This window comes from Camelus bactrianus, chromosome 32, assembly GCF_048773025.1.
Source record: "Camelus bactrianus isolate YW-2024 breed Bactrian camel chromosome 32, ASM4877302v1, whole genome shotgun sequence".
NCBI classification, from domain to species: domain Eukaryota; kingdom Metazoa; phylum Chordata; class Mammalia; order Artiodactyla; family Camelidae; genus Camelus; species Camelus bactrianus.
Window position 1 is genome coordinate 7230833 of NC_133570.1, and position 26174 is coordinate 7257006.

The 26174-nt window shown below is 38.5% G+C and overlaps 2 protein-coding genes and 1 pseudogene across 2 annotated transcripts in view; 1 reads left to right on the top strand and 2 right to left on the bottom strand.

Annotated features, from left to right (window-relative positions):
- RAD9B (RAD9 checkpoint clamp component B) overlaps positions 1-7292 on the top strand; it is a 26656-nt gene extending 19364 nt beyond the window's left edge. Inside the window, exon 11 of the mRNA XM_074355946.1 lies at positions 6040-7292. Coding sequence (XP_074212047.1) covers positions 6040-6168 — 129 coding nt within the window. The 3' untranslated portion in view covers positions 6169-7292. The remainder of the gene's footprint in view (positions 1-6039) is intronic.
- LOC105080684 (dolichol-phosphate mannosyltransferase subunit 3-like) lies at positions 2831-3618 on the bottom strand (annotated as a pseudogene).
- Positions 7293-8044: 752 nt separating the features above from the next.
- PPTC7 (protein phosphatase targeting COQ7) overlaps positions 8045-26174 on the bottom strand; it is a 34947-nt gene continuing 16817 nt past the window's right edge. The window contains exons 2-6 of the mRNA XM_010969647.3: positions 22804-22983; positions 17854-18052; positions 14495-14618; positions 12983-13112; positions 8045-11868 (exon numbers count right to left, since the gene is read on the bottom strand). Coding sequence (XP_010967949.2) covers positions 11810-11868; positions 12983-13112; positions 14495-14618; positions 17854-18052; positions 22804-22983 — 692 coding nt within the window. The 3' untranslated portion in view covers positions 8045-11809. The remainder of the gene's footprint in view (positions 11869-12982; positions 13113-14494; positions 14619-17853; positions 18053-22803; positions 22984-26174) is intronic.

The following is a 26174-nucleotide window of genomic DNA, read 5'->3' on the forward strand; positions in this document are numbered from 1 at the left end:
AGCTTCAGGGTGCTAGGTGTGCCCTTTTGCACTGAGATTTCATCACTTCTAGGCTCTCTCAGCTGACTGAGCTAGGAAATATATGCACTTATTGGCACATACACACTTATTGATCAACTTTTATATCTATTAAAAACCATGAATTCGTACTAATACCTCCAATTCCAATCCAATCCCGCAGGGTTCGTGCTGGCCTTTCCCTTTTCTTTATAACTCCTTTCTCTGGCACTAAGAAACTTGTCTCTTATTATCCACAATATGTTTTCTTATTGTTGAGTCCTCAAACACAGTTTCAGAATTGCTAAACTATATCCTGGAAAAAAACAAATCTGCTTACTAAAGGTACAATATTTGTCTACATTATTCTGCCTTTAGCCATAACGTATATATTCAAAATACTGTTTTACAAAATTACTTAGGTTAGTTCTTTCCTCACTTATATATCAGCCTGGTTGTGTATTACTCTGTAATACCAGTAGCTTTATTTATTTGCTTGACTTCCCTTTTGGTTCTCCTCAAATCTTTCTTGGTTTTATTTGTTTCTTTATTTTGAGTGCTGAACCAGTCACATCACTAAAAATCAGAACTGAGTCATTCTGTCCAAAACCAGGCAATGTATTACCATTTGTTCAGGTCTCCTTTTGTGTCTTTCAGGACTGTTTTAAAGTGTTTCTTATATAGGTTTCACACATTTATTAAGTTTAATCCCAAGTAATTCACCTTTTATGTTGCTTTTGTAAATGGAGTTTTCTCTACCATTGTGGTCTATGACTGCCTGTTGTTTGTGTATATGAAGGCTATTGGTTTTTTAAATTTTATCTGAAGTATAGTCAGTTATAGTGTGTTAGTTTCTGGTGTACGGCATAATGTCCCACTCATACATATATACACATATATTAATTTTCATGTTCTTTTTCATTAAAGGTTATTGAAAGATACTGAATATAGGTCCCTGTGCTATACAGAAGAAATTTGTTTTTTAAGGCTATTGCTTTTTGCATATTAATTTTGTATCCTACTACCCTGCTGAATTATTTTATTGCTTCCATTAGTTTTGTCATCAATTCTCTCGGGGTTTCCAGACATACTGTCATCTTTATATAGAGATAGTTTCATTTCTTCTTTAATGCCTCCAACTGATCTGTTTTGTTCAGTTGCATTCAGTTGTACTAGTTGTACCTCTGGGACAACACTGAGTAACAGTGGAGAGTGGGCATCCTTGTTTAGTTTCTGATCTTAGTGGAAATGTTTGACATATACATTTTTTTTAAATTGAGGTGTAGTCAGTTTACAATGTTGTGTTAATTTCAGGTGGACAGCAGAGTGCATACACTTTTGTGTCCTACTTTCGCTCATACTATTGCTCCTGCAGCTTGGGGTGCTAGTATTGCTTTCTTCACCCTTCAAACCCCTCCCCACCCTTCAAAGCCCAGCACAAGTGATACTTCTCTTTTTGAAGTCTTTTCATTCTCGAAAGTATTTTGGGAACTCAAAGCATTTTGTTCATCCTAGTCACTATTACTGTCACGTAATAATTTAATAAATATGCTTGTTACCCAATAGGTAGATTGTGAGTTCATCAAGGGCAGGCCTGAGTCTTACTCATCTCTGTATTCCTAGTGCATAGCCAGTGGTTTGTTTGTGATAGCTTAAGAAAGTTTTTAAAGTCTCTCCAGTAATATCACAAAATTCCAAAATAAAATCAATTTTAATTCACGTCATCTATTATATAGTATTATTCTACTTTGGGAAAGGGGATTTTAAAAAGTTAAACTATCATAAAGGAGTATTACTATATTCTAAACAACGACCAATATTTTTTTTCATTGTGGATTTTCAGTAAGTTTAAGCAAGAAATTATATAGCTCTCAGGGCACCAAAATAGGGAAAATATGTATATTACGATGATGATGATGTTTTTTATTGACCTAAAACACTATGTTAGTTCTAAGTGCACAGCCTAATGATTTGATATTTCTATACATTACAAAATGATCGCAGGAAGTCAATAGCAAATTCAGGGCAGTTTTCAAAGACCAGAATCCCATACCAAGTTATAATATTGTTGACTATACTCCCCATGCTATACATTTCATTCGCATGACTCGTTTATTTTGTAAATGAAGTTTGTACCTCTTAATCTCCCTTATCTATTTCGCTCATCCCCCTCCACCCCTCTCCTCTGGCAACCGCTTGTTCGTTCTGTGCATCTGTGAGTCTTTCTGTTTTGTTGTGTAGGTTCATTTGTTTTGTGTTTTAGGGTCTATATATAAGTGAAAGCATACAGCATCTGTCTTTCTCTATCTGACTTATTTCACTTAGCCTAATACCATCTAGGTCCATCCATGTTGTCACAAATGGCAAGATTTCATTCTGTTTTATGGTTGAGTAGTCTTCCACATATATATATATATAGGTAGATACAGATATGTCTATCTGTATATGCATCTCACATCTTCTTTATCTATTCATCTACTGGTGGAAGCTTAGGTTGCTTCCATGTTTTGGCTATTGTAAATAATGCTGCAGTAAGTATAGGGGTATAGATATCTTTTTGAAATAGTATTTTTGTTTTTTTCAGTAAAATACCCAGAAGTGGAATAGCTGGATTGCATGGTAGTTCTATTTTTAAGAAAATATGTATATTATTTAAAAATTTTTATAATAATTTGTCTTCTTACCCAATTTATATAAGACTTGAGGCTAATTCCCAGCTGCATAGCTATTCACAAACTCTCCAGTAGACGATTGTTAGGCACCAGACAAAACATTGATCATCCAGCCGTGAAAGACTGAAAGGCTGAAGAGTAGGTAGGGACAAGAGAGAGCAAATGACAGTTAACCTAAGTCAATAGCAAATTCAGGGCACTTCTCAAAGACCAAAGTAAACTAAGGTTTTTAGTTTAATATTGTACCATAAACATTATGAAGAGCTATTTGCACGATATTATACATTGAATAGACACAGATGCTATCTTTAGGTCACTTCCAGCCTTCAGTTTTTTTTGTTTTTGTTTTTGTTTTTAGAAAATAAAGTGGCCCTTTAATGGAGGATGGGAGAGTAGGCTCTCTGGGCAGGAATGGGGTTAGGGTGTCAGAAGCACATCCCCTGTGGGCCAAGTTGGCTGGGGCCTCCTGGATCTGGCTCTGCAGCTCACAGGTGGCGTCCTCGCAGTCATGAAAAGTAGCCACGCGATAGATAGCACAGTGCCCAGGGCATAGCAGCCGGTGGACACCAGCAGGTAGGTGGGCAGTGGCCAGGGGACCTCCTGGCAGGATGAGGGCAGCTCCAGGCCCAGGGCTCCCACAGGCAGGGCTGCCCAGGTGGAGCCCAGGGGCACCAGTCCCACAGCCACCGCGCGCATTTCGTCATGGTCAGTCTCAGCCCCGCGTCTCCCCTGCCTGGTGCTCCAGCCTTCAGATCTTGACCTTGATCAAGACTAGACTCTTTGGAGGAAACTGAGAGTATACCTCCAACTAAAATCAAAGGCAGCGTATTGGTTTTCTATTGCTGCGCTAACAAATTACCATAAATTTAATGGCTTAAAACAACACAAATTACCTTATCGTTCTGGAGGTCAGAAGTCCAAAATAGGTCTCACTGAGCTAAAAGCAAGGTGTCAGCAGGACTGTGTTTCTTTATGGAGACTCTAGGGAAGAACCTGTTTTCCTGTCTGTCTTATCTTGAGATCATCTGCATTCTTTGATCGTGGTTTCCTTCCATCTTTAAAAGCAGCAATGGCCAGTCAGGTCCTTCTCACATGGCTTCACTCTGATGCTGACTCTTCTCTGTTTCCCACGTTGAAGGATCACTGTGATTCCATTGGGCCCACCTGGATAGTCCAGGTCACTGATGAGCAACCTTATTTCATTTGCTACCTTAATTGCCCCTTGCCATGTAATATAACTTATTCACAGGTTCTTGGGATTAAGATGTAGCTATCTCTGGGGGTGGGGGCAGACTATTATTCTGTCTACCACAGCCAATATCACAGCTAATTTGGGGTGTTTCATCTGGAGCAAGAGTGCAACAGCTGCTGTCAGAACTGCCACCATGCAGAGGGCACCTTCATCTTCGGATGTATGAGGATGAACCAAGAACAGGGATCATTCATTTACTCATTCTTGCTACCTATCAAGCAGCTCCCACAAGTATTTGCTGAGTCATGTGTTGTAGGTGTGGGGTATACAATGGTGAGCAAAATAAAGAAGAAAGTTTCCTAAATTTGATCATAAACTAGGGGGGAAGATAGACATTAAACAAATAGTCACATTACTAAGTATATGATAATTTAAAAAAAAACTCTGAAAAGTTCAGTAAAGGAAAAGTTCAGGGTGCTTTGAGAGGGTTTAAGATGTGAACTGACCTAATCCAGGAGGTCAGACATTCTTGAAACTGGTGTTTGGGCTGAGCTAGAAAGGATAACGTAGTAGGGGAGTTGAGTGGATGTGTGGCATGTGCCGAGGCCCCTGTGATGGAGAGAGCGTGGGGGTTTAAGGAACTGGAGGATGGCCAGTATGGTTAGAGAGCAGAGAGCTGGAGGAAACAGTGGCACAAGGTGAATGAAGCTAGAGCGACTGGTGAGTGCCAGCTCACGCTGAACATAAACACCATGCAAATGGCCATATAAAGTGCTGTGGCATTTAAAGTAGTAGAAGGGTTTTAATAGGGAGGGCTGACAGAATTGAATTTTTGAAAGATAAACTACTGTGTGAAGAATGGGATGCAGTGAGGCAAGAATGGAAGCTCAGTTGTAGCATCGGAGAGATGGTGATTCCTTAGAGATGGAGAGAAGTGGCCAGAGTAGACAGCTAACTGAGGAGGTAGAAGTAGCAGGACTGTGATGGATTAGTTATGGGACTTAAAGGAAAATGTTTGGAAACAGGTTCAATGCTAAGATCATGAATTCAGTTTTTGGGTGTGTTAAGTTGCAGAAATCAAGTAGGTTGTCGGATAGATATATGGGTTGAAGTTCAAATTCTAGCTCTGAGACTCCTGGCATATACGTAATCATTTCAGCCAGGAGTGTGAATGAGAGTTCTAGGGGGAGGGAGTGGAGGAGAGGACTGCTGTCATTTAAAGCAGTGGTTCTTAACCAGGGCCGGGAAACATCGGGCAAAGTCTGGAGACACTTTTTGGATATCGCAGTTCAGGAAGGGGGGATGCTACTGGCATCTGGTGGGTGGAGGCCAGAGATGCTGCTCAACGTCCTCCCCCCAAAACAAAGAAGTGTCAGGCCCCAAATGTCAGTAGCGCTGAGGTTGAGAAACCCTAATTCAAAGGCTGGGTAGGAGAGGGCAAGCCCGCTGAGAAGCCTAAGAGTAACCAAGAGAATGTGACATGAGGAAGGAACGAGAAGAAAGCGTCAGAGTGAGTATCAAGGGGGATGAAGACTGAAAATCATCATTGGGATGTGCCGATCTGGAGTGACCATTATACAGACGGCTTCTGTGAAGTGGTGGGGTCAGAAGTTCTTTGGATAGGATGGAAGAGTAGGAGGATGAAAAAATGGAGAAAGCAAGTATATACAGCTCCATAGCAGAGGTAAGGATGGAGGGAGGAGTGGGATGCGGCTTTTAATATATTTTAATGAGAGACATCTGATTATTTTAAAATGCTAATATTCCTATCCAGCAGAGGAGAGGCTTGGGAGGGGCCGGGAGGCAGAGCCAGGGAGGGAAGGGCTGACTCTAGTCAGCAGTCGCAGCAGGAGGTGGTGGGGGGGCGATGTCAAGCAGGATTGCCTGCAGCCTCCCTTTGTCTCTGTCGCCCACAGGCCTTGTGCAGGTTTTAGTGGCTCAGGGAGGGCAGTTAGAAGCAGATTGCTGACCCCAAACTGTGTGCCTTTGGAGTCCAGGGAAGGGTTTTGTTTTAGGATGTGTTGGGTCACTCGTGAAGGTTCTGGGTGTTTCATGAACCATCACCATCAAAGTTAGGGAGACCACACTGGCTGAGTTTCTGAAAAGGGGCTGTCACCTGGAGCGTTTGATGAGCGCTGACTTTAGCTTTGAATCAACAGTTACTTTTTTCTCCTCCAGTTTTCTTGCATGTTCTTTGGAGCAGTTTCTTCTGACCAACGAGAACACTTCAACCACCCTTTCAACAGTCTGGCAACAGCAAGTGACAGTGAAGAGGACATGAATGATGGCAGTTTTCCCACATTGTAACACTAAATGTTGGCTGAGTTGGCCTCCAACCCATTTATTGGCTCACTTGCAACTCAAACACATTTTCACACTTAGTTTATGAAGATATTATTTTGGACTTCCTTGAAATGGAGGGTGGGCTGCTGGTGTTCTGAACCTCATCTGTACAACCACCATATCTAGAAATAGCTGCTTGTCAAGTAAATGTAATTTGCTTTAAATCCATTATGCTACTTGAGAGGCAGAACAGTTTCCTGTGCAGGGAAAATCTCATTAGCATTCTTCAGTTCAGTGCACCTTCACACTAGAGCTTTTAGCACGAATTTCTTTGCCAGTCTTATAAAGGTATTTAAACTTTCTTTAGCAGCCATTTTAAGTGCATCAATATACTTGTAGAGCTTTGTGACTGGTCATCAGGTATCTTTTGTATTTGACTGCAAACATTTGAGTTTTGATGCTCTCAGACATCGCAAAAAGTTAGGCAACCCTTTCTCTTGTAATGCTGTTACTTCTGTCCAGTGTTTATTATATTTTAAGATTTTAAGTAACCCCTGAGGGGATAAAAGGTCAAGAATAAAAATATATAGCTACCCCTCTCATTTTGGAGTCTTTTTATAAACGGTGAAATTTTATTTTATAGCCTTAAATTGTCCTGACTTTCAGATGTGTTTTGTAATGTGATGCAGTAAAAAATTTAATGGAAGGGATGCCAAGAAATTATTTCTGTATTATCTGACATAGAAAAGCAGCCTCCACTGCCAAAAGCCTGGGCCTGGAGTGGAATGAGGTGCAAGATGAAATGTCTCTGTTCTTTGCCTCTTTAAGAATTAGCTTCTTACCTGCAGAAACTAAAAAAAATCTGGCACAAAACTTTGTTATGTAATATCTTATGATTCTTCCTCTCCCTCCCCCAAACCTGTTTACAGTCAATTATAACCCGACCAACTAGATAGACTTCTGTAGCACCTTAGTTAAGTCTGTGAAACCATCAGATCACAAGGAAATGTTAACTGGCAAGCAACTGTGCTTTAGATTTTGTGAGGAATTCATAAACAAAGATAGCTGAGTGGATTAGTAAACTTGAGAAATGTGAACAGTTCTAACTAAAACCAGAATGAATTTGGCTTTTGTAGCTTGGTAATGAGTCAGAGCTACCCACAATAACCTAATAAAAACTCAAGTTCATCCCAAAATGTTCGTCAGTGAATGAAAATGGGTTTTCACCAGGCTTTTTGTAGAAATTGGCAATGCCCACATAATTTCACGTTGCAGGCTGAAGATTTCTGTATCTTATGCTTACACTGATGATTAACACAATTTCACATTTTCCTAGTCAATGCAGATGACTACATAGATGACTACACTCACACCCAGGAGTTACTGTGTCTCCTTGCTGCGGGTTTTGCAATGTGAACGTTTCCGGTTCACTCACTGAAATGGGCAGGGGGTAGTTTAAGCTGTGAAGGCATCAGGGTCAGTGATCACCTAGATGCAGCACTGGTCGGTAAGACACACTGTCATGTTGTATATAACTTGGATTTTAGAATTTGGATACAGAATGCTAAATTTAAATGACACCAGATTTTTTTTTGTGACTTCACATACCATTTAGAAGATGCAAAAACCTTCTCAGTTGGGAATAAACATCTATATTTTACATTCAAGTATTAATCCATTTTGATAGATTTTTGCGGAAGCTAAACCAATGCATAAAGCAGCTAGTGAGAAAGAGCCTTAGTGGATAAACTAGTAAAAGACAGAAGTGACAGCTACAAAGTATGGAGTCACGGCTAGACTAAGAGACTTGGAAATGAGGACCTGATAGAGTCCAGTAAGCTCAGTATCAGGGGCTGGTGGTCTTATTTAGTTACTGATCAAATTAAAAGGCATACACAAATTAGTATAAATACTATATTTATTAAATATTTTTACAGTTTATTTAAATGTATTTACAGAACTATTCCTGCATAAGTTATATTTCGGACATCCAATTCAGGTCATTGCCTCTTGGGTAAGACAAATGATAGTCTCAGCAGGAAAAAGCAGCTCATTAGTACACAAATTCAGACTTGCTTCATTATTTAGCCATCTTTGCCACAAACTACCTGCTTACAGTTAAAATTTTGACATGGACACTGTTGACTTTTAGTCGAGAGTTCAATTTTGCAAATAATTTAACTTTTTAAAACAAATAGAATCCAAATGTTTTCTGTTTCATATTTTGTTTTATATAAGCAGATTTTGGTTTATTGCAAAATTTGTTAAATGCAAGAATGTGATAGTTTCCAGGGAAATTGAACACTGTAGCTTCTACCAAAGATAGCTGGTATAAGGTGACAAGGAACCATGAACTTAATCAAAAGTACAGACATTTACAGTTCTAGCCAATCTTGTTTACAATCTCCAAAATGCTCAAAACTGACTCAGTAAATTCCCACAATTTCTGCCTTGTTATTTGACGTGGTAGGTTGGTGGTACTGAAGGTGGTACTGAAGGCTACTGTTCTATCCAGAACAAATGCAGCCGATAGGAGAGGACACTCTCCCATCATGCAAAGCTTGAAATCTAGTTTCTAATCTAGACACAACCCAACCCCCAGACATGCACACCTGGAATGGATTCTTTTGTGATTTAGTACCCATCAACCATTTTAAGCCAGTACAGTAATTCAGGACAAAAAACTTGTTTTCCCCACCTCATTTCTTCTTTCAGTTTTTAAGAGCCTATAGACTCTACTGCATATCCGTTTGGTAAATTTTTTTTGTGCGCAGGCAGCTTAAGTTCACAGGAAGAAATAAGGTTCTGATATGTTTAGAGTGCACATTTTAAAACAGAACAAAATAAAAATTTCAAGCATGTGATAAAAATATTGATTTTTATAATACAGTATTGCTTTATAAATATAGATGGAAAAGCTATAAACTTTACTGGTCTTTGGTGCATCCAGAGAGGGATAAATAATTTGCCATTTTTAACTTAGAAATCCAAATTCTTTTGTTATAAAAGTCCACTATGTGAGGCAAATGTGTGTGTTTATACTGCTTGATTTAAAATACAATTAACACACATGTCAAGTTCAGAATTAGACCCACCAAGTGGTAATCTCAGTCACACTCCACAAAGACTTGGGTCCGTTGGCCTGGAAAATTCCAGTATAAGTACTACATAGCCTCTGACCACTGAGAGTAGGAGAGTCACTTGTTAAGCAGCACTCCAACTGACCCCTGCAGTCATAAAATTAAGTGCTTAACACAAAAAGAGCAAAGAAAAAAAGAAGAGAGAAAATATTTTGTGTCCCTATTCTACAGGCCAGGTCCAAAGTCAGTTCCCCTGTGAAACTCAATTCTTGTCCCACTATTTTCAACGTCACTGGAACAAACCCACTGCTGATTTCTAACAATTATTTCTCAAGAAAGACTAAGTTGATTTGTTGAGTAAAACACCACCAATCTAGCTTTATGAAGGTTGTGTTTGACAGGTTTACATGAGTGCAGAGAAAAGCCAGTGACTTGACCAGCATGCTCTTACCAGGAATTAAATGTAGGCATTGGAAAATTAACACAAAATACATCGTAATCATAAGGCTCCATACCTCTGACCACAAATAAAAACCCAACGAAAGAACTGAAGTCATCGGCCCAAGTATAAATGTATTCCTTCCAACAAAACCCTTCTGGATGCAACTTTCTTTACTTTTTAAATACACAGAGACTGCAAATAGTTTGTGCAAAATAAATACCCCGCCACTTAACACTCATGTGTTTGATTATAGCACAATGGGTCCTCATTATTTAAACAGAGCCTCTCTCCACCCCTTGCTACCCTCCCCCATCTCCTCTACCAAAGAATTCTGTTTTGTCAAGTTAGAGTTAAGGCATTCTGACATGTAATTAAAGGTGATTCAAAATAGATATCTAACATTATGCCAATTTAGGAATAGTAGATAAATTACTGAACAGCTTACAAATGAATAACTCATTCTTATTATAAATGAAATGCCTGTTACAAGCATGATGTATTGAAATATAGTAATGACATGTACATGGTACATGTTAAACAATTTTAAATAAAACAAAAGCTTGACAGTTACTCAAATATACAGTACAAATTCACAAAACAAAATCTTTTAAAACAAGTTGAGGTAACCTCAAACATAAGTTTTAATGCAATAAACCAGGGAGTAAGTATCTCCTTTAGAGAAAGAAACTTTCTATATTCTCCTCAAGTAGATTCTCATCAGGTTTAATTGCATCCTCATCTATACACCAATGTTACCTGACTTATATATAAAACATGGCTTTAATTTAAGGATTTCTAAGTATATATATTTTTCTACCACCTAAGTTAATAAAGGAAAAAAACTGACCCCAAAATATGTATCTTTACAGCAGTCGACTTGTACACAAACCTTAAAAATAAGTTTGAGCTTGCAGATAATGGAAAAACTGAATGTGGGGTAATTTTATAAGGAAACTATACACTGCAAGATGGCTATTCAGAAACTGTAAACATTAAGCTTGATTCAGAAACCCCCAAACTTCTGTGAAGGGCAAATGCAAATGTCAGACCGTCACCAGGAGTTTTCCTCGTGAACTCTTGTGCTGCTGCCACTGCCTGCGGTGCTCTTGCCACGTAGACTCCCTGAATTTAGTGCATGCTCTACAGAAAGCAAGGCTGCTAATAACAGGTCTGAGAGTGAGACTAGGAGTAGCACGACCGTCAACAGCCAACAAAATTCAAAGTTAGAACTGTCCATTCTCAACCCATTAGGCCGACGGGCCTAGAGTGTCCACACAAAGGCATCATATCAGACAGCTGGAGGAATTTTAGCCATAACATTGAATTTCTAGGCTTTGAGGAGTTGTACAATCTGGAATAATATTTCCATTAAAAAATTTCAGTAAGGAGTCTCCCCAAACCCTCCTGCAGATCAGGCCGCCAGCCTGTGACACACACTAACCAATAAGCTGCTCAAAATTTCATCACAGAAGCACAATTAAGCATCCTTCAAAAACCTTGAAACATTTGCATCCACAGAATTGAATTGAATTTTTCTTCCCAGCCTGTAACAAAAAAAGCTCCTGGGATCAAGATTTTGTAATCCAGAGCAATGTTTTAGAGCAGGATTATAAGCTCCTGAAAAATAGGAGTTTATAATGGAAATATAAAGCCACATCCAATCATAACACAGAATGTATAGTACACGTGTAACATTTCTTTCGATGAATAGTGTATGTTTCTAGTAGATATACCATAACATACAATTTGTGTTAGACTTTTTAAATCCCTTTTACACACTGTAATTTTGAATCCACTTTACCAATATTACTCATTTTCAATACTTCAACCATTTTTGAAAAGTAATAGCCATTTTGGCTTTGAAAACTTCCATCCCATCATGGAAAGGATGATGAGGAAGTGAAAACCAATCTTCAAATCTTGATTCTCTTCAAATGTTGCTGGCAGATATGAGCTAGTGAATGACAGTAGTGGTTCTCAACAAAGATCTCAACGGGGTCTCAAAAAGACAGGCAAAAGGCTTACATCACTGGCCATTGAGATCAGTGGCAAAGAAACGTGGTCCTGCCAGCAGGATCAGCACACACGGCAGGGGAGAATGTGGGATGATGAAAGGAAAGGCAGGAGTTGAGATCTAGGCAAGTCAGTCTGTGTACTCAGCTACTATAGAAAGAAGGACGGTGATGTCATCTGGTTTTCCACCTACAATGAAAATGAAAATGCATTCGTATATTTTAAAAGGAAAAGTCAATTTAAAAAAAGGAATTCTAAATAAATAAGTACTAGGAGACAAATACTGGCATTTCAGGCAGGTTTGGTTTGTCAATATACTCTACTATAAAAAAGGAAAAACAGTTGATAAAGAGAAATAATTAAACAAAACACATCAAGAAATTACATGTAATTTAACTGAAGCTTTAAAAAAAAAAAAACCTCCCTGCTCCTTTACAACAGGAGCACCATTAAAATGGCCAACCACCATATCCTCTGTTTACAGCAATCACAATAAAGACAAAATGTGGCTAAGATAAATTCTGCTTGACTAGAAAGTTACATGCTTCTACCCATAATCCTAATTTGGACAAACATATCCAATGTTTTGAAACCAGAAATAGTCTTGTATTCTAATCTGGCAAACAGCTATGGTATGTGCTTTTTTTCTATTTTAATATTCCTGAATGGCTAAGAGATGCTGTATATGTCATAATATTATACCAGCGAGAAACTGACCACTCTGTTAGTTCTGTTAGCATCAACATGTCCCCTGAGCACTGAGACTGAGCTACTGGCCTGCTCCCAAAGTCACACCTCGCTCAGCAGATAGGAGGACTCTTCAGACAAGGACAGTCTAACATTGCTTCCCTCTTCAAAACCTGCTGTGGCAATTTGGCAGGCAAATACTGTCAACGAGTCCCTCTGAGCCAGGGCAAGGGAGAAGTGAAACGTCAGACTCATGAAGGGCAGAATGTTTGAACTGTTAGGAATGTCCAGGCCCTCCAGGCAGAGCTGGGAGGCTTTCTGGGCTCAGGTCCAAGCAGTGCAAGTGGCAATAAACGCTTCAGTTCCCACCTGCCTCTGCGGCCAACGGAGTTCAGGTCTGAAGGGCACCCCTGTGGGGAAGACACGATGACATGCACTTGCTCTGTCCTCCAGCGTTTACGCCTCCTGACCTTCTTAAAGCCACGGGCTCACAGCTGGGCAAGGACACCACAACAGTCTCTTCCCAGGGCTGTAGTTTGCTTCACTCACAGCCCGGAATGTTCCCATCCTTCTGTGTCCCCAGTTAGTCTCTATGACCTTCCTGAAGAATGCTTACCTCTCACATTCAAACCGTTGTCACATGCAAACTGTGCGAAAGGTGACATATAATTTGGGTCATAGGCCAGCTCATGAGCTTGCTCAGCAATGCTTCTTGCCGTCTGTTGTATACTCTCATAGTTTGAATTCTAAGATGAAAAGATGAAGGAGTTATTTTCACCATAATGCCTCACATGATTTCTGCAGACAAGTATACTTCTTGCAAACATCACTTTTTAAGATGGTAACATGTATCTAATCACAGTTTCCACCTTTATTTAAAGTTTTATTTCAGTTAGAGAAGACACTGAAGCGTTACCCCTTAGCTAAAATGAATGAGCTCAACAGTGCTGCCTGCCCAAGATGTCAATCAGAAAGTCCTTTGCTAGGATGCCCTTGGGCCCTAAAGTCTGGATTTTCATACTTGCCCCCCCACCTTTGAAATTCTTAAGGCATTCTTGCTAAAAAGGGATGGGATTGAAAAGGCAGATTTTGATAGCACTTTAAGGATGACCTCAAAAGTTTCCTTGCTTAGGAATTCACTCGTGGCCAACCACAGTACTGTCCAAGAAAGGGCTGTCAGTTGCCTGACTAAAAAGCCCTCTCTGGTCTCTATCCCTTTGCCCTGCTTTATTTTCCTTCTTATTTACCACCAACATTCTATTATTTCTTTCTCTGTATTATCTGTCTTCTTCCACTAGAACATAAACTCCGTAATGGCAGAGAATGTGTCATTTCTGTTTGCTGCCCTGTCACCACAGAGCACAGTGCCCAAGTGTGTAAGCATCCGACCTTTACTGAGCCTCACAGACAAGGCATGGCGCGAAGGATTTCTAACGAGTGGTCTTGGTTAATCCTCACCACAGCCCTAGGAAATAGATCTTTTGTTCCTTCTCCATTTTACAGGTGAGGAAAATATTGCTTAAAAAGCTTAGAAACTTACTCAAAGTCATACTGGATAGTAGTAAAAACATAAGGAAAGACGAGTTAGCACTTCTACAAAGCCAGGAGAATTCGCAAAGACTGGTTTTCACTTCCTTTCACTCTCTGTATGGGCCAAGTCTGGACTGTTTCGTTACTACTGACAGTTCACATCACATCAGGGCCCTAGCTGCCTGCTGCCTGTTGCCTTGGCTGGCTCTGGCATGATGACTTCCTATCTTTCCCAGCCTCAACACCTGCTGGGTTTGTTATGAGAATAAAAAGTGAAAAAGATAACCAGCAACTGACACCATTAAATGCAATTAAAATGCAATTAAAAACAAACAAGAAATCTCCCCAACTGGACTTTCCTTACCTTTACCACCCAACTATATAAAGGCTTGGATGAGAAGCCTCTTTTCCCCTCAAATTTTCTAATTGTGATTATTTCCATTTACAATTGCTTGAAAGATTAGAACCATTATCATCTTCCTAAATTCACAAAATAGTCTTTCCAAAACTACAGAGAAAGATAATAAAATTGAATCAATAAAACTCAGCTGCCCAGAGAGGGCTACTGTTTCCAAGGGCCAACCTTTGAGTTAATTACCTTTAACTTTTTTAGCTCCTGAAGGATCATATAATCAGGCATGTTGTCAAAGAGTCCATCTGTTGCCGTCAGGATAATGTCTCCTAACTGGACATCAAAGGATGTGCTATCAGCGGCATCCGGGCTGTGACAAGGACAGGGTAGGGGCAAAGTTGAGAGAGCCCTTTAGAGATAACTGTTAAAAATTTCCAATGGGCGCTATGGTACAATGTAATGAGGCGTTAAGAAAAACTTATTTATAGTAATGGTCAAAAATAAAAACCATCATTCTGAAATTCCTAACCTTGAAAAAAATTAACTGAAGACTCTGATATAAATATTTCAAAAGCTTAACTAAAACTATCAAGTAAAACTGAGTCTGATGATTACTGAAATGTGGTTTAAAAAGCAGAAGGGTTTTTTCTGAGTCAGATACTAAAATGCCTCTAAAATTCAAGTGGAAATGAGTCTTTGTTTTCCTAATTCTTTAGAGCCAAATTCCATCCTCTCTTACTCACTTTCCACTCATCAGTTTCCTTGCAGGCTTGAATCTGGCTCTCAGGAGGCTGCATTACAGTGGAGTAACCGAGCGCCATGGAGGAGAGTGCACAAATACTATAATTAATTCATGTGCAATACCTACAATGGTATTTCTTAGTATAATACTAGCAATTACTAGCATAATCACTATTACTAAGTCATACTTACTCTGGCAGAGTAAGGACTGTGTGTCTCCCAGGGCTTACAAAGTGCTCATCCTGCACAGGTGTTTATTTACTAGTGAGCCTGGCATATAGCAGGTCTTCAAGAAATGTCTAATAGATGAGGAAACAAAGTAACTTCCAACTGGAGAAAAAACTCATTACTATATTAACAAAGAGAACAAGGTACTGTGTGAGTGTATGTGCGTGCGAGTGTGAGAGTGTGTGTGTGTGTGTGTGTGTAAGGGGAGATCCAAAGATACAGATGCTTCCATATGCAGAGAATAAATCTGGAAGGATTCAAAGGAACAGGTAACAGTGGCTACTTCTGAGGAGATACTGACTGTGTGGATGGGGGCAAGGATAGGAGGTATATATTTCACTACATCTTTTTTGTGTAAAACTTAAAAAAAAAATAGATGGGGGATTTTTCTTTTTTCCTTGATGAAAAGAGACATAAGAATGGGGGCAGGGGAAATCCAAGGTGGGGAGAAGAGAAAAGATAACTCAAGGAGTTAATGGCCTCCTCAGAGGCTTTTTGGCCATTTCCAAAGGCCAGCTCCACCATTCCCAAGCCTCCAAGTTGAGGGAAAGGTGAGATATCTGATAATCTGCCTTAACTTGTAATTAGGGAACAAGAGCCAAGAAAAAAATTCATACACTGACCCAGAAGGAAGAGACCAGAACCAAAGCATCCTAAGCTTGACAGAAAACCCCTCTAACTCGTTTAAGTGCCATGTTACAAAATTTGTGAAGGGAAAACATAAAAACAAGCAGCCCACCCATGCTTGCGAGGGATTTATACAAGTGCACTAGAAAATTTCTAGCTCGTCTTCTCTTCTAAGGAAAGCAGCAGCACATCTAAAAGCTCTGTGACGGGCTCTGGCAAGGAACAAATGAAAGTGAGCTTCCACTTACACATGGATACAACAAACACCTTGTACAAACAGCTACTAAAGGAAACCTGAGAGTTAAGGTTACAATACTTTATAGATGAGAAGGACTAGTTGAGATAACATAAAGCAAGGGGGGAAAAAGGAAAGAAAAAAAAAAAAAAGACTGTAAAATTGGTAAAAACCAGGTCGATTTCTTCCTGAAATAAAGAGAAACAATAGAAGAAATTTTGCATGTGCTGAGTCTTTGGAAACTTAACAGATTCTAGAAGTTTAGATTAATGACCAGGTTGGCACTGAAGCTCTGTTTTATGCTGAGGTTTTTCTTTCCCCAGGAGTGTCCTTTGCTACTCTGCCTGTGAGAGACTCGCTACCATTGGACAGTTTGTCCTCTTCTCCCAACACTCCCACCCATGAGCTTGGTGTTCCGCCAGCTGCAGTTTTGCCCATTTTGATTGAACATACTGTGCTGCTGGAAACTTTTGACTGCACGGAAACATGAGCTGAAATCACATGCGAGCAAGCTGTCTCTGGGCTCCAGGAGAAGCAACCTCTACCTTATTGGCAAGCCAGGCCAAGTGCTGCCTTAACCAGACTGTCCCAAAGACAGTGTGTGAGATACGGCAGGGCCACTCTAGCACTTAGAAGCCAAAACAACAAAAATCAAATAAAGGAAAATTAAAACACTATTCTCCAAAAACCGCTAGCTGAACTTGACATCTACCAAGCCCTGGGGTTCTGAGTTCTCCCCAATATGGCTAATACTTATGTGCATTAAAGTCAACTGAAGAAGGGCCTATAATCAAATATTCTTCCAGTTACAGTAAAAAAATGCTCCTCTCTCTAGGAGCCAGCAACAGACTTTAGATGGGCAATACTGAACACCTAGTTATATAATCTGCTCATTCCAGTTTAAAAGATGGCAGTAATGATCATTTTATTTTTGGACTTAAGATCTAGCTTAATAAGAACTATTAAGTAGAGACAATAGGCACTTGCTAGAATGCTTCTACTTTTACAAAAGGTTCATTACCCATTTAACCACATTTATGAACCGCCAACAATGTCTGTGCCAGGCCCTATAAGATTGTTAAAGGCAGTGGAATCTGAGACTGTCTTAATGTTACTCTGTACTCTGATCTTAGAAAAGACAAACTGTAAAAGAAGATTCAAAAAAGTACACACTGTCTTGGAAGGTTCTTAACAATTTAAAAAAGAACTGAGAGAAGGTGTCAGAAGGAAAAAAAAAAAAAAAAAAAAAAGAAGGTACCTCAAGAGTACCATCACAGAACACACCCAAGACCACCTTTAAGTCCATTTCCTGCAAGTTAACTTGGCTCTGTCAGGTTTTGCAGGGATTGCAAGTTCTATTTGATGTGTATTACAGGAGGCCCTGAGAATCAGGAAGTTATTCTGGTAAATACAGTAGATTGTCTATTGGTGTTCTTCCCTAATAACATACGCAAAATCTCACATACGCAATGGCACACAGGAACAATGACTCAGTTCTCCAGCACAATTTAACAAATACGACCATAGGTACCATGTGGTCTTTCTTGGTGTGAAAAACTGGTATTCTGTAAACTTGAAATAGTATTTTCACAGTCTTCTCAAATTATTGGGTGTTTATCAAAATTCAACTTGGCTGCAAGATTGAGTTCAAGCAGAATATCTTTCAAAGTCAAATTAAAAGGTCCTCAATGTATCCTCTTTTCTCACAGGAGAATGGAAAATGCCTATCTCCACTGTAGTTAAGGGGGAACGTGGGTTAGAAAGGAGAGATTACCTGTCACTCAAGACGACTCCTTCAGCTTCAGGGGGTGCTATGGAGAGCTGGAATGGAGTGTTGAAGTAATGCTGCTGCTCATCTGATCGGTGTACAACTTCACCACCCCTGACAACCAGAAAGCCTGAATCGCCCAGATTTGCTGTGTGTAAGCGGTGGCTAGTTCTGTCCAGCACCACGATGCAGGCAGTACTGCTACCTAGAAACAAAAATGATTACCACTTATTTTCTCTTCCTAGGCTGTCTCTGAATACACATTTTATCATATCACCCCAAAGAGCAACATGCCATAATTTGATCCTCCTTTGTCTGAACAGGACCTTTCTTAGCTATGCTCCCTTCACTGTGAATAGTAACCTGATCAGGGTGAACATAATGGGGAAAGAAAAAAGGATTTATACTATACATAGTAAGTGGGTCACTGATGATCTGGATTCTTCCATTTGCAGAGATTAAAAAACAATAAAAATGGCTGCTATTTAACCACATCATTTCATTTCAATAGTACTATAACCTATGCCAAATGCTCAAAAGGATGTTGTTGAAATACTAAGTTTTAATACTTAAATGCCAGAATGAGAATGTTACGTTTCCCTGACATTTCTCATTAGTCACTGGCAGGAAGCCTTCTCTGTGAAATTCACCAACATTTAACACAGGGTCCATAACTACAATTTTTAACTAGATTTCCATCTGCTGAGGTCATGAAGAACTTTTACTAGAGACTGACTCACTATGAAGTAACAAGACCAATTTTCCCAGGGAGCTTGTGGAATCACCCTGTTCACTTTACGGAGACGACTTATGTTCACAGGGAAGAGAACACATTCAAAGCAGAGAGCAAAAAGCTTCTGTGCACCATTGCAGCACACAGCTCTCACATGACCTTCCCCAGACTGAGGCTGATAGTACAATTAGTGAGACTGCTTTCAAGTACTGAAATTTCAACCTGTACCTAAAGAAAAATGGCAAAATAGAAAAATTAGCAGTTCACCAAAAAATAAACATAAATGGTCTATAAACATATTTTTAGAAAGTGATCACTGCACTAGTAACTATTTTGCCTATTATTTTAACTAGAGACAAAAGAAGATAATGCATGGTATTGGTAACAGTACAGGAAACACGGTCACGCTCATTCCGTGGCTGTGAGAGTAAAACTAAACAACCTTTAAAAGGGCAATACAGCCCCGAAAAAAATGCATTTCCTTTGATCTAGCAATTCCACTTGTAAGAATTTATCATAAGAAGATAATTAGAGACATAAACAAGACTTCAAGTACAAAAACACCATTTAAGATCAGGAAGAACTGGAAACAACTTCAAAATCTAAAATTAAGGGACTGGGTAAATAAATTACAGTACATCCATACAATGGAAAGCTATGCAGCACTGTCGCAAAATACTTAGGAAGGCAGACACTGGAGTCAGCTTGCCTGCACCTGAATGCTGGCTCTGTCACTTAGCTGTGTGACCGAGGGCAAATTACTTAACCTCTCTGTGCCTCAATTTCCTCATCTATAAAAACAGGGTAACCGTAACTATCTTATAAAGTTGTTTGTAAGGATTAAAATCAGTTAAATCATGTCAAACACTTATAACACATAATAAGTGTTAGCTAGCTATTTGAGAGCCACTAAAATTGTGTTAGAGAAATGTATTTGAAAATAAAAGATAATTCAAGTGAAACAAGTAGATTACAAGTATTAATGTTTCCTTAAAAAAGTGGTATCAAATCTAAAGAGCTGCACATCAAAAAGGGTGATATTTACTGTAATTTTTTTAAATAGCACAATATATAGACAAAGACTAATCTGCTAAGATGACAGTTAAATAAGCAAAAAGAAACAAACAAAAAAACCCAGGCTGTGCTAAATCCCAGTGCTCTATCATTTTCTAGCCGTGTGATGTGACGATGGGCAAGCCACTTGTTTTTTCTAGGCCTCAGTTTCTTCCTAACAAAATGGGGAATAAAAGTACCTACAAACCTACCTCATTGAGGCTGTTGTGGCACCCAGCAGATGCAATTCCTCTTACTATCCTTCTATGTACAAGCATACATAGAAAAAAAATCAGGGAGCATAATCGCTAAAAAATAAACAGTCTTCCTAGTGGGATTACAGGTAATTTGTTAATAATTTTTTCTTAATGAAAATGTTACTTAATTTAAAAACCAATTTAAATATAAAAACTTTAATTTAAATATAAGCATTTGTCTCGGCATAATGTTCAGAAATCCTGTTTCCTTGTTATCCACAGTATATGCACGGGTACTAACCTGACACTTTAATGCTAATCTATCTAGTCCCTATCCATTAATCATCTAAAAAAAGAAAAACATGGGGATTGTTACTAATTGGCCATGCTGCCAGAGAACCTACTTCATAGCTTATATTAGAGAAAAGATCACCAATTACTCTTCCTTCCTAACCCAATGCACAAAAACTCCAATCATATACATCATTAATAGAATCACTACACAAAAGATCTGAAAGCTGATGGGGTTAATCTAACGGAACAGAAAAAAAGATAGACGAATTCAACAGCCTTGAAAACTGCGCTGTAGGAAGGACTCATGTTGATTCATTATTACTCACTGTCAAACCCAGGCTATCATTTTGTTACCGTTGTGGCAGTAACCCGCAGAGTCAGAATCAAAATGGTCCTCGTGAGTGCTGGGCGGAGCTTTAATATGCAAAGCAGCACCAACGAACGGAAGTTTGGCCTTATAGAATCCGCTGGACTTGTGGTGAGTATACTCCCCCCTACCTCTTCAAATTACTGATGTGTGCACACGGCTCAGGCCCTGAAAGCCTAATGCTGGGACAAGAGCTCAACATTCTTACGTTTGGAGAGGAACAACAAGCAAAGAAGAAAAGAGTGTCAAGAATGGCAGTGTTGGATGTTCAGATGGCTGATGACTGAGCAATCCAGACAGGTCCCCAGGCAGACCTCTCATGCTAAAATGGAAATATTTTTATCACCTAGCCCTTTATCTTATAAACTACTACTAAGCCTTTTGTGGAGCAAAGAGAGAAGGGGATAACCTTGTTAGGACTGACCCCTCAAAATTCTTAAGGTATGTTGGCTTCATAAGACCTAAATCCACTTAAGGGTTTGAGGAAATAGTGTATGTCAACAATTAGCCTGTGATGCCAACCCAGATCTGAAAGCAGTGAGAAATTCTCAAGAAATAAGTGATTACAGCTAGCAGCTTGCCCTTTATATTGAAATTATGATATAGGCTTTCTAGCAATTGCAGGATAGAAAAAAGGATTACCTAATCTTATAAAGTTCTCATTATCTGCAGTTATAGCTGAGGTTCAGTAATACTCAGCAGCCTGTCTTTGCCAAAATATGTTTGAGTTTAGTTAAAATAGCTTAGGGAAGGTGAAAGAGAAGTATGTGTCAAACATGGTAACAAAGGATTATTTCAATGTGTCTTTTAGGAGAAAGAGGTAATTGTAATATTCAGTGTAAGAAAATCTCTTCTATGTCCTTAAATTTATTTTATTAAGATCTCCCAGTTACATGAAGGTGAATAGGAAAAAAAGTAGGAATAAGGAAGAAACCTAGCAAAACCCAAAGCTTTCAAGGTGCAAAATCAGGATAGCTGTTGTTTTGTAACTGGTTATTCCAAGTCACAGTAAATGCACTGCAAGATGGTGGGTGGGATGGTGTTAGCAGAAGAGTCATGGGAATGTGCAGGAGTCAGGCCCCTGGCATCTGTGTCTAAAGGCTCTCTGTCAGATGACAGATGGTATTCTATAATGTCCTCTTCCCCTCGACATGTTTCTGGGTATTCCAAAAAGCTTTAAGTCATTGCTTTTTACAAAAAAAGATTCCTCCGGTTAACATACAAAGAAAGGGCAGGTCAGAGGTTAAGTGGTTTTGCCCAAAGTCATATGGCAAGTTGACAAACAGGTGCTAGAAATAGAATCTAGGACATTTCTTAGGACCAGGCAAGCTCAAGATTGCATGTCTAAATTAGCAGATTAAGACAAAGTGGTATATTGAAACCTCAAGACAAGATTTCTCTTCAGGTAGGAGAATAAGCTGGTTAATCACAGCACAGAGAATGCAGAAGATGACAGCAGGATGAAAAGAACTCCTTCTTACAAAGGATTTAAATTGAAGGCAAAATTCTACAACATGGAGATCTCTAACACTGAACAGAAACTGGTTTTAAATGTAGATGGTGACTGGGAGGAAGGCCTTCTAGTAACCAAAAAGATGCTGGCAATTAGCAGAAACTTAATAATACCCTTTCTGAGAGTCTGCTTTCTGAGAAGCTGGTAAGCTGTTGGGTAAGTTCCCAGGAAACCATTTAAGAAACAAATGCAGAAGCTTGGCCAAAGGATGCTCTATTAGCATACCAGATAAACTAACACTAGGTATTTGTAAATTTTCTAATACAAAATTAACAGGGATCTATATAGACTAATTTTAGAGTCTCTAAACAATACAGTTTTACTTGTTTGTGTTTCTGAACTTGAAATATATGGAATCAGACTGCTGAGTGGTATTCTGCAATGTCTTATTTTCCCTCAACATGTTCCTGAGTATTGCGTGCAGCCTTAATTTGTTCCTTTTCAAAATTCATTTTTCTACTATAAATGGGCTTTTAGGTTATTCCCAGTTTTCTGCTATTATAAACAATGTTCTTGCACCTATCTCTTGATAAACAAATATTTAAGTTTCTCTAGTCCACGGTATAGAAGTGTGTAACTGCTGGGGCATACTACCTGTTCATGTTTAACTTTATCCCAAAGTAGCTGTACTATTTCAAGCAGCATTAAGGACTCTGGTTAGCCCACAGCTTTTCTATCAAACTGCTTAATAAGAAGAACCTCAGAAGAAGAACTGGGCTGGCAAGTGATTTTCTCGGTTTTATTGTTAACCATTTCCTGGGCTTCTTTAGAGAGGAAAATGCATAGATTATCTACTTACCAAGCAAAGGTACTTTATTTTGCAGCAACTCACAGTAGCTTGTGGTGAGGATTCCAATGGGATTACTCGGGACGAACCGTCCTTCTTTTACTAACCGTTCACATGTCCGCATTAAAGTCCCTGAGAACTGAGACGGATCAACTCCATAGTCTCTCCATCCTCCTACACCATCTGCAACCCCTTAAAAAAAAAAAAAAATTTAAAGGATATTTTTACCAGCTTCTCAGGAATTCTTACCCCTGTCTTACTAATAACCAATTTTACTACATACTAGTACATATATTTACCTTGAAATTCAGAATAAAAAGTGCTCGGTTTAATGTATTACACTAATACTCCTAAGCCACATTATTTAGAATTTGATCTTTCACATATTAATGAATAAAACACGTGAGCTACCACTGAGTAGCACTGCCTACCAGCCAAGAGTTTAATTTCAGCAGGATTTTCATCTTTGTACAGTATTTGTGTTATTAATCTTTGTTGTATTTTATAAGAATGAAAATTGATTTTTTTTTAAGTGCTGATGCTAGTGAGAATACAACTGAGCCAGAGCTGGCCATCATTAAGAATACCAAAAGCAGAACACTTTTTTGGGGGGGAGTAATTAGGTTTATTTATTTTTTTAATGGAAGTACTAGCAGCAAACTTTTAACTTCAAATATTGGTCAGTAACTGTGAAAGAGAAAACAAAATTAAGAGTATATCCCATCCTTTTTCCTCCTCTGTCAGCGACAACCACTATCCTGTACAGGGCTGCACTGCCCAGTATAATGGCCACTATCACGTGTGGCTAGTGAGCACTTGAAATGGAGCTGATCCCAACTGAGAAGTGCTCTAAGTATAAAATACATACTGGATTTTTGAAACTTTATTATGAAAAAAAGGGTAAAAGATTTCATTAATTTTTATGTTGATTACATGTTGAAGTAATACTTCGGATACAATGTGCTAAAGAGAATACATTATTAAGGTTAATGGCACCTATTTCTTTTTATTTAATTAATGTGAATATTAGGAAATTCAAAATGACATGTGTGGCTCACATTGTATTTCTATCGGACAACATTGGTAGAGATTTTTACAGGTCTATAGAGCTGTTGATGAGTTCACAGTCTATGTAAGACTCCTTATCAAGGAGTGTAAGACTCTCAAGTCTGTGTAAGACTTCCTCTTAGCAAGAGCAAACTAGAGCTCAAGAAAGCCAATAAGACATCAAAGTCAACATCATACCATCTCCTATCCAACTCCTTGCAACACCAAGCTAGTTGTTCAACATTAAAATCAATTTCTGTCTACTATATTCAAACAAACAGAGAACTAAAATGTCAGATATATACATTATTCAGGCTTTAAATGACCATAAATGAACATTTCAAGTATCTACAAGAAATATTAACAGTAGTTGTTTTGGAAATAAGGAACTGAAAGTGATCAGTGAAAAAATGACACAGTTTAGCTTTTTACTTCCTACTGTTCTATATTAAATTCTATTTTTATAATGAACATCTATTATTTTATTAAAAATATTAATTAGGGATTTTATCATTTTTTTAATAGGAACATTCTGTTCTCTATTTCCTCTTTCTGGTTCTCGAATTATTTCTCTTTTTTTTTTTGCAGGGGGGAGGTAATTAGGTTTATTTATTTATTTATGTTTAGAGAAGGTACTGTGGATTGAACCCAGGACCTTGTGCACACTAAACATGCACTCTACCACTTGAGCTATATATCCTCCCCTGCAAGGGATTTTTATAATTTTTAAGGCTTTCTTAGCATGAAGCACCCTTGCCACATACACATTTATACTTTTTTTCTTCCAGCTTTATTGAGATACAATGGACATACAATAGTGTAAAAGTTTAAAGTATACAGCATAATGATTTGACTTACATACATCATAAACTGATAATCTCAATAAATTTAGTGAACATCATCATCTCATATAAATACAAAATTAAAAAAATAAAAAAAAACTTTCCTGGTGATGAGAACTCAGGACTTGTTCTCTTAATAATTTTCATATCTAACATACAGTGGTGTTAATTATATTTATTGTGTTATACATTACATCCCTGGTACTTATTTATCTTACAACTGGGAGGTTTGTACCTTTTGACTGCTTTCATCCAATTCCTCCTTCCCCCGCCTCTGGTAACCACAAATTTGACCTCTTTTTCTATGAGTTTGTTTTTGAAGTATAATTGACCTATATTTACATTTTTTGTACTTTCACACACGTTTTAAAGAACATATATAATGCAAAAGCAGGAGAGTAGCTATATATGCAGCCCTGAAAAACTGGCTTAACATGAAATGGACACATGAAACTATTTTTCTGGTGACGGTATTCATCAAACAGAAGTGGATACATCCTGAAAAAAATAAGACTAAACAGAACTGGAAGACAGTAAAGAAGGTGACAACTTATCACTGATGGGGCAGCAAACTTTCCGACCTTTTGTGACCAACCAACAGGCAAAATTTCACTTTAGAACAATTTCAAATTAGCTGATTAGATAATATGACATCTGAGATTTGTTTCAAAATAGGGGGGAGAGGTGATGGAAGAGTAGATGAAACAAAGCTGGCCATGAATGAATAACTGAAGTTGAATAAGAGGTACATACACTCATCCCTCTGCTTTGATATACTTGAAATTTTCTAGTATATAAAGTTTAAATAGTAATAATGATAAGAAAAAGAAAAAAGATCCTTCTGCCTGCTGTGCGGAGAGCAAGAGCAGAAAAGGGAATCAGTCAAGAATCTAACTCAGCAGCTCAGCTGTGAAATGGTGGCAGTGCAGGGATACGGGATCCAGTGAAACAAAAGGACTTACAGGTAAGACTGGAAGGGGGGCAGTGAGAGTGGGGAAAAAAGAAACATCAGGGATGACTGAGGTCTACCCTACCAGGAAGAAGTACTACCTTTTTCTGTGTTTTTCAAGCAGCTGTGAGGATATCTAGAAATTCTTAAGAAAATTTAAGATAGTTTAATAGTAAATTCTTTTGAGGAATTCTTACTTCACCAGGGGTTAAGATTTTACCACAATATAAAATGCAACAACTTGTGTTACAACATAGACTGCAATTATAATCTGATGAATCATTCATTCTTTCAAACTACTGCTTGCTCGAAGAAAATAATTTCTTCTTAACCAATCTCTGACGTAAGAGCCACAATTAACTTTAAATACAAACTAGTTTCATCTGCAAATGCCCTTCAGAAGAAAACCATTAAAACCTGAGATAATGTTGAGAGTTGATCCTGACACTCACTAAATCATCTGTCAGCGGGTTATACAATCTGACCTGGCATACCCCTTCAACATTAATCAGATTTCTCCCAGAATAGAGTGCAACCTTTCAGGC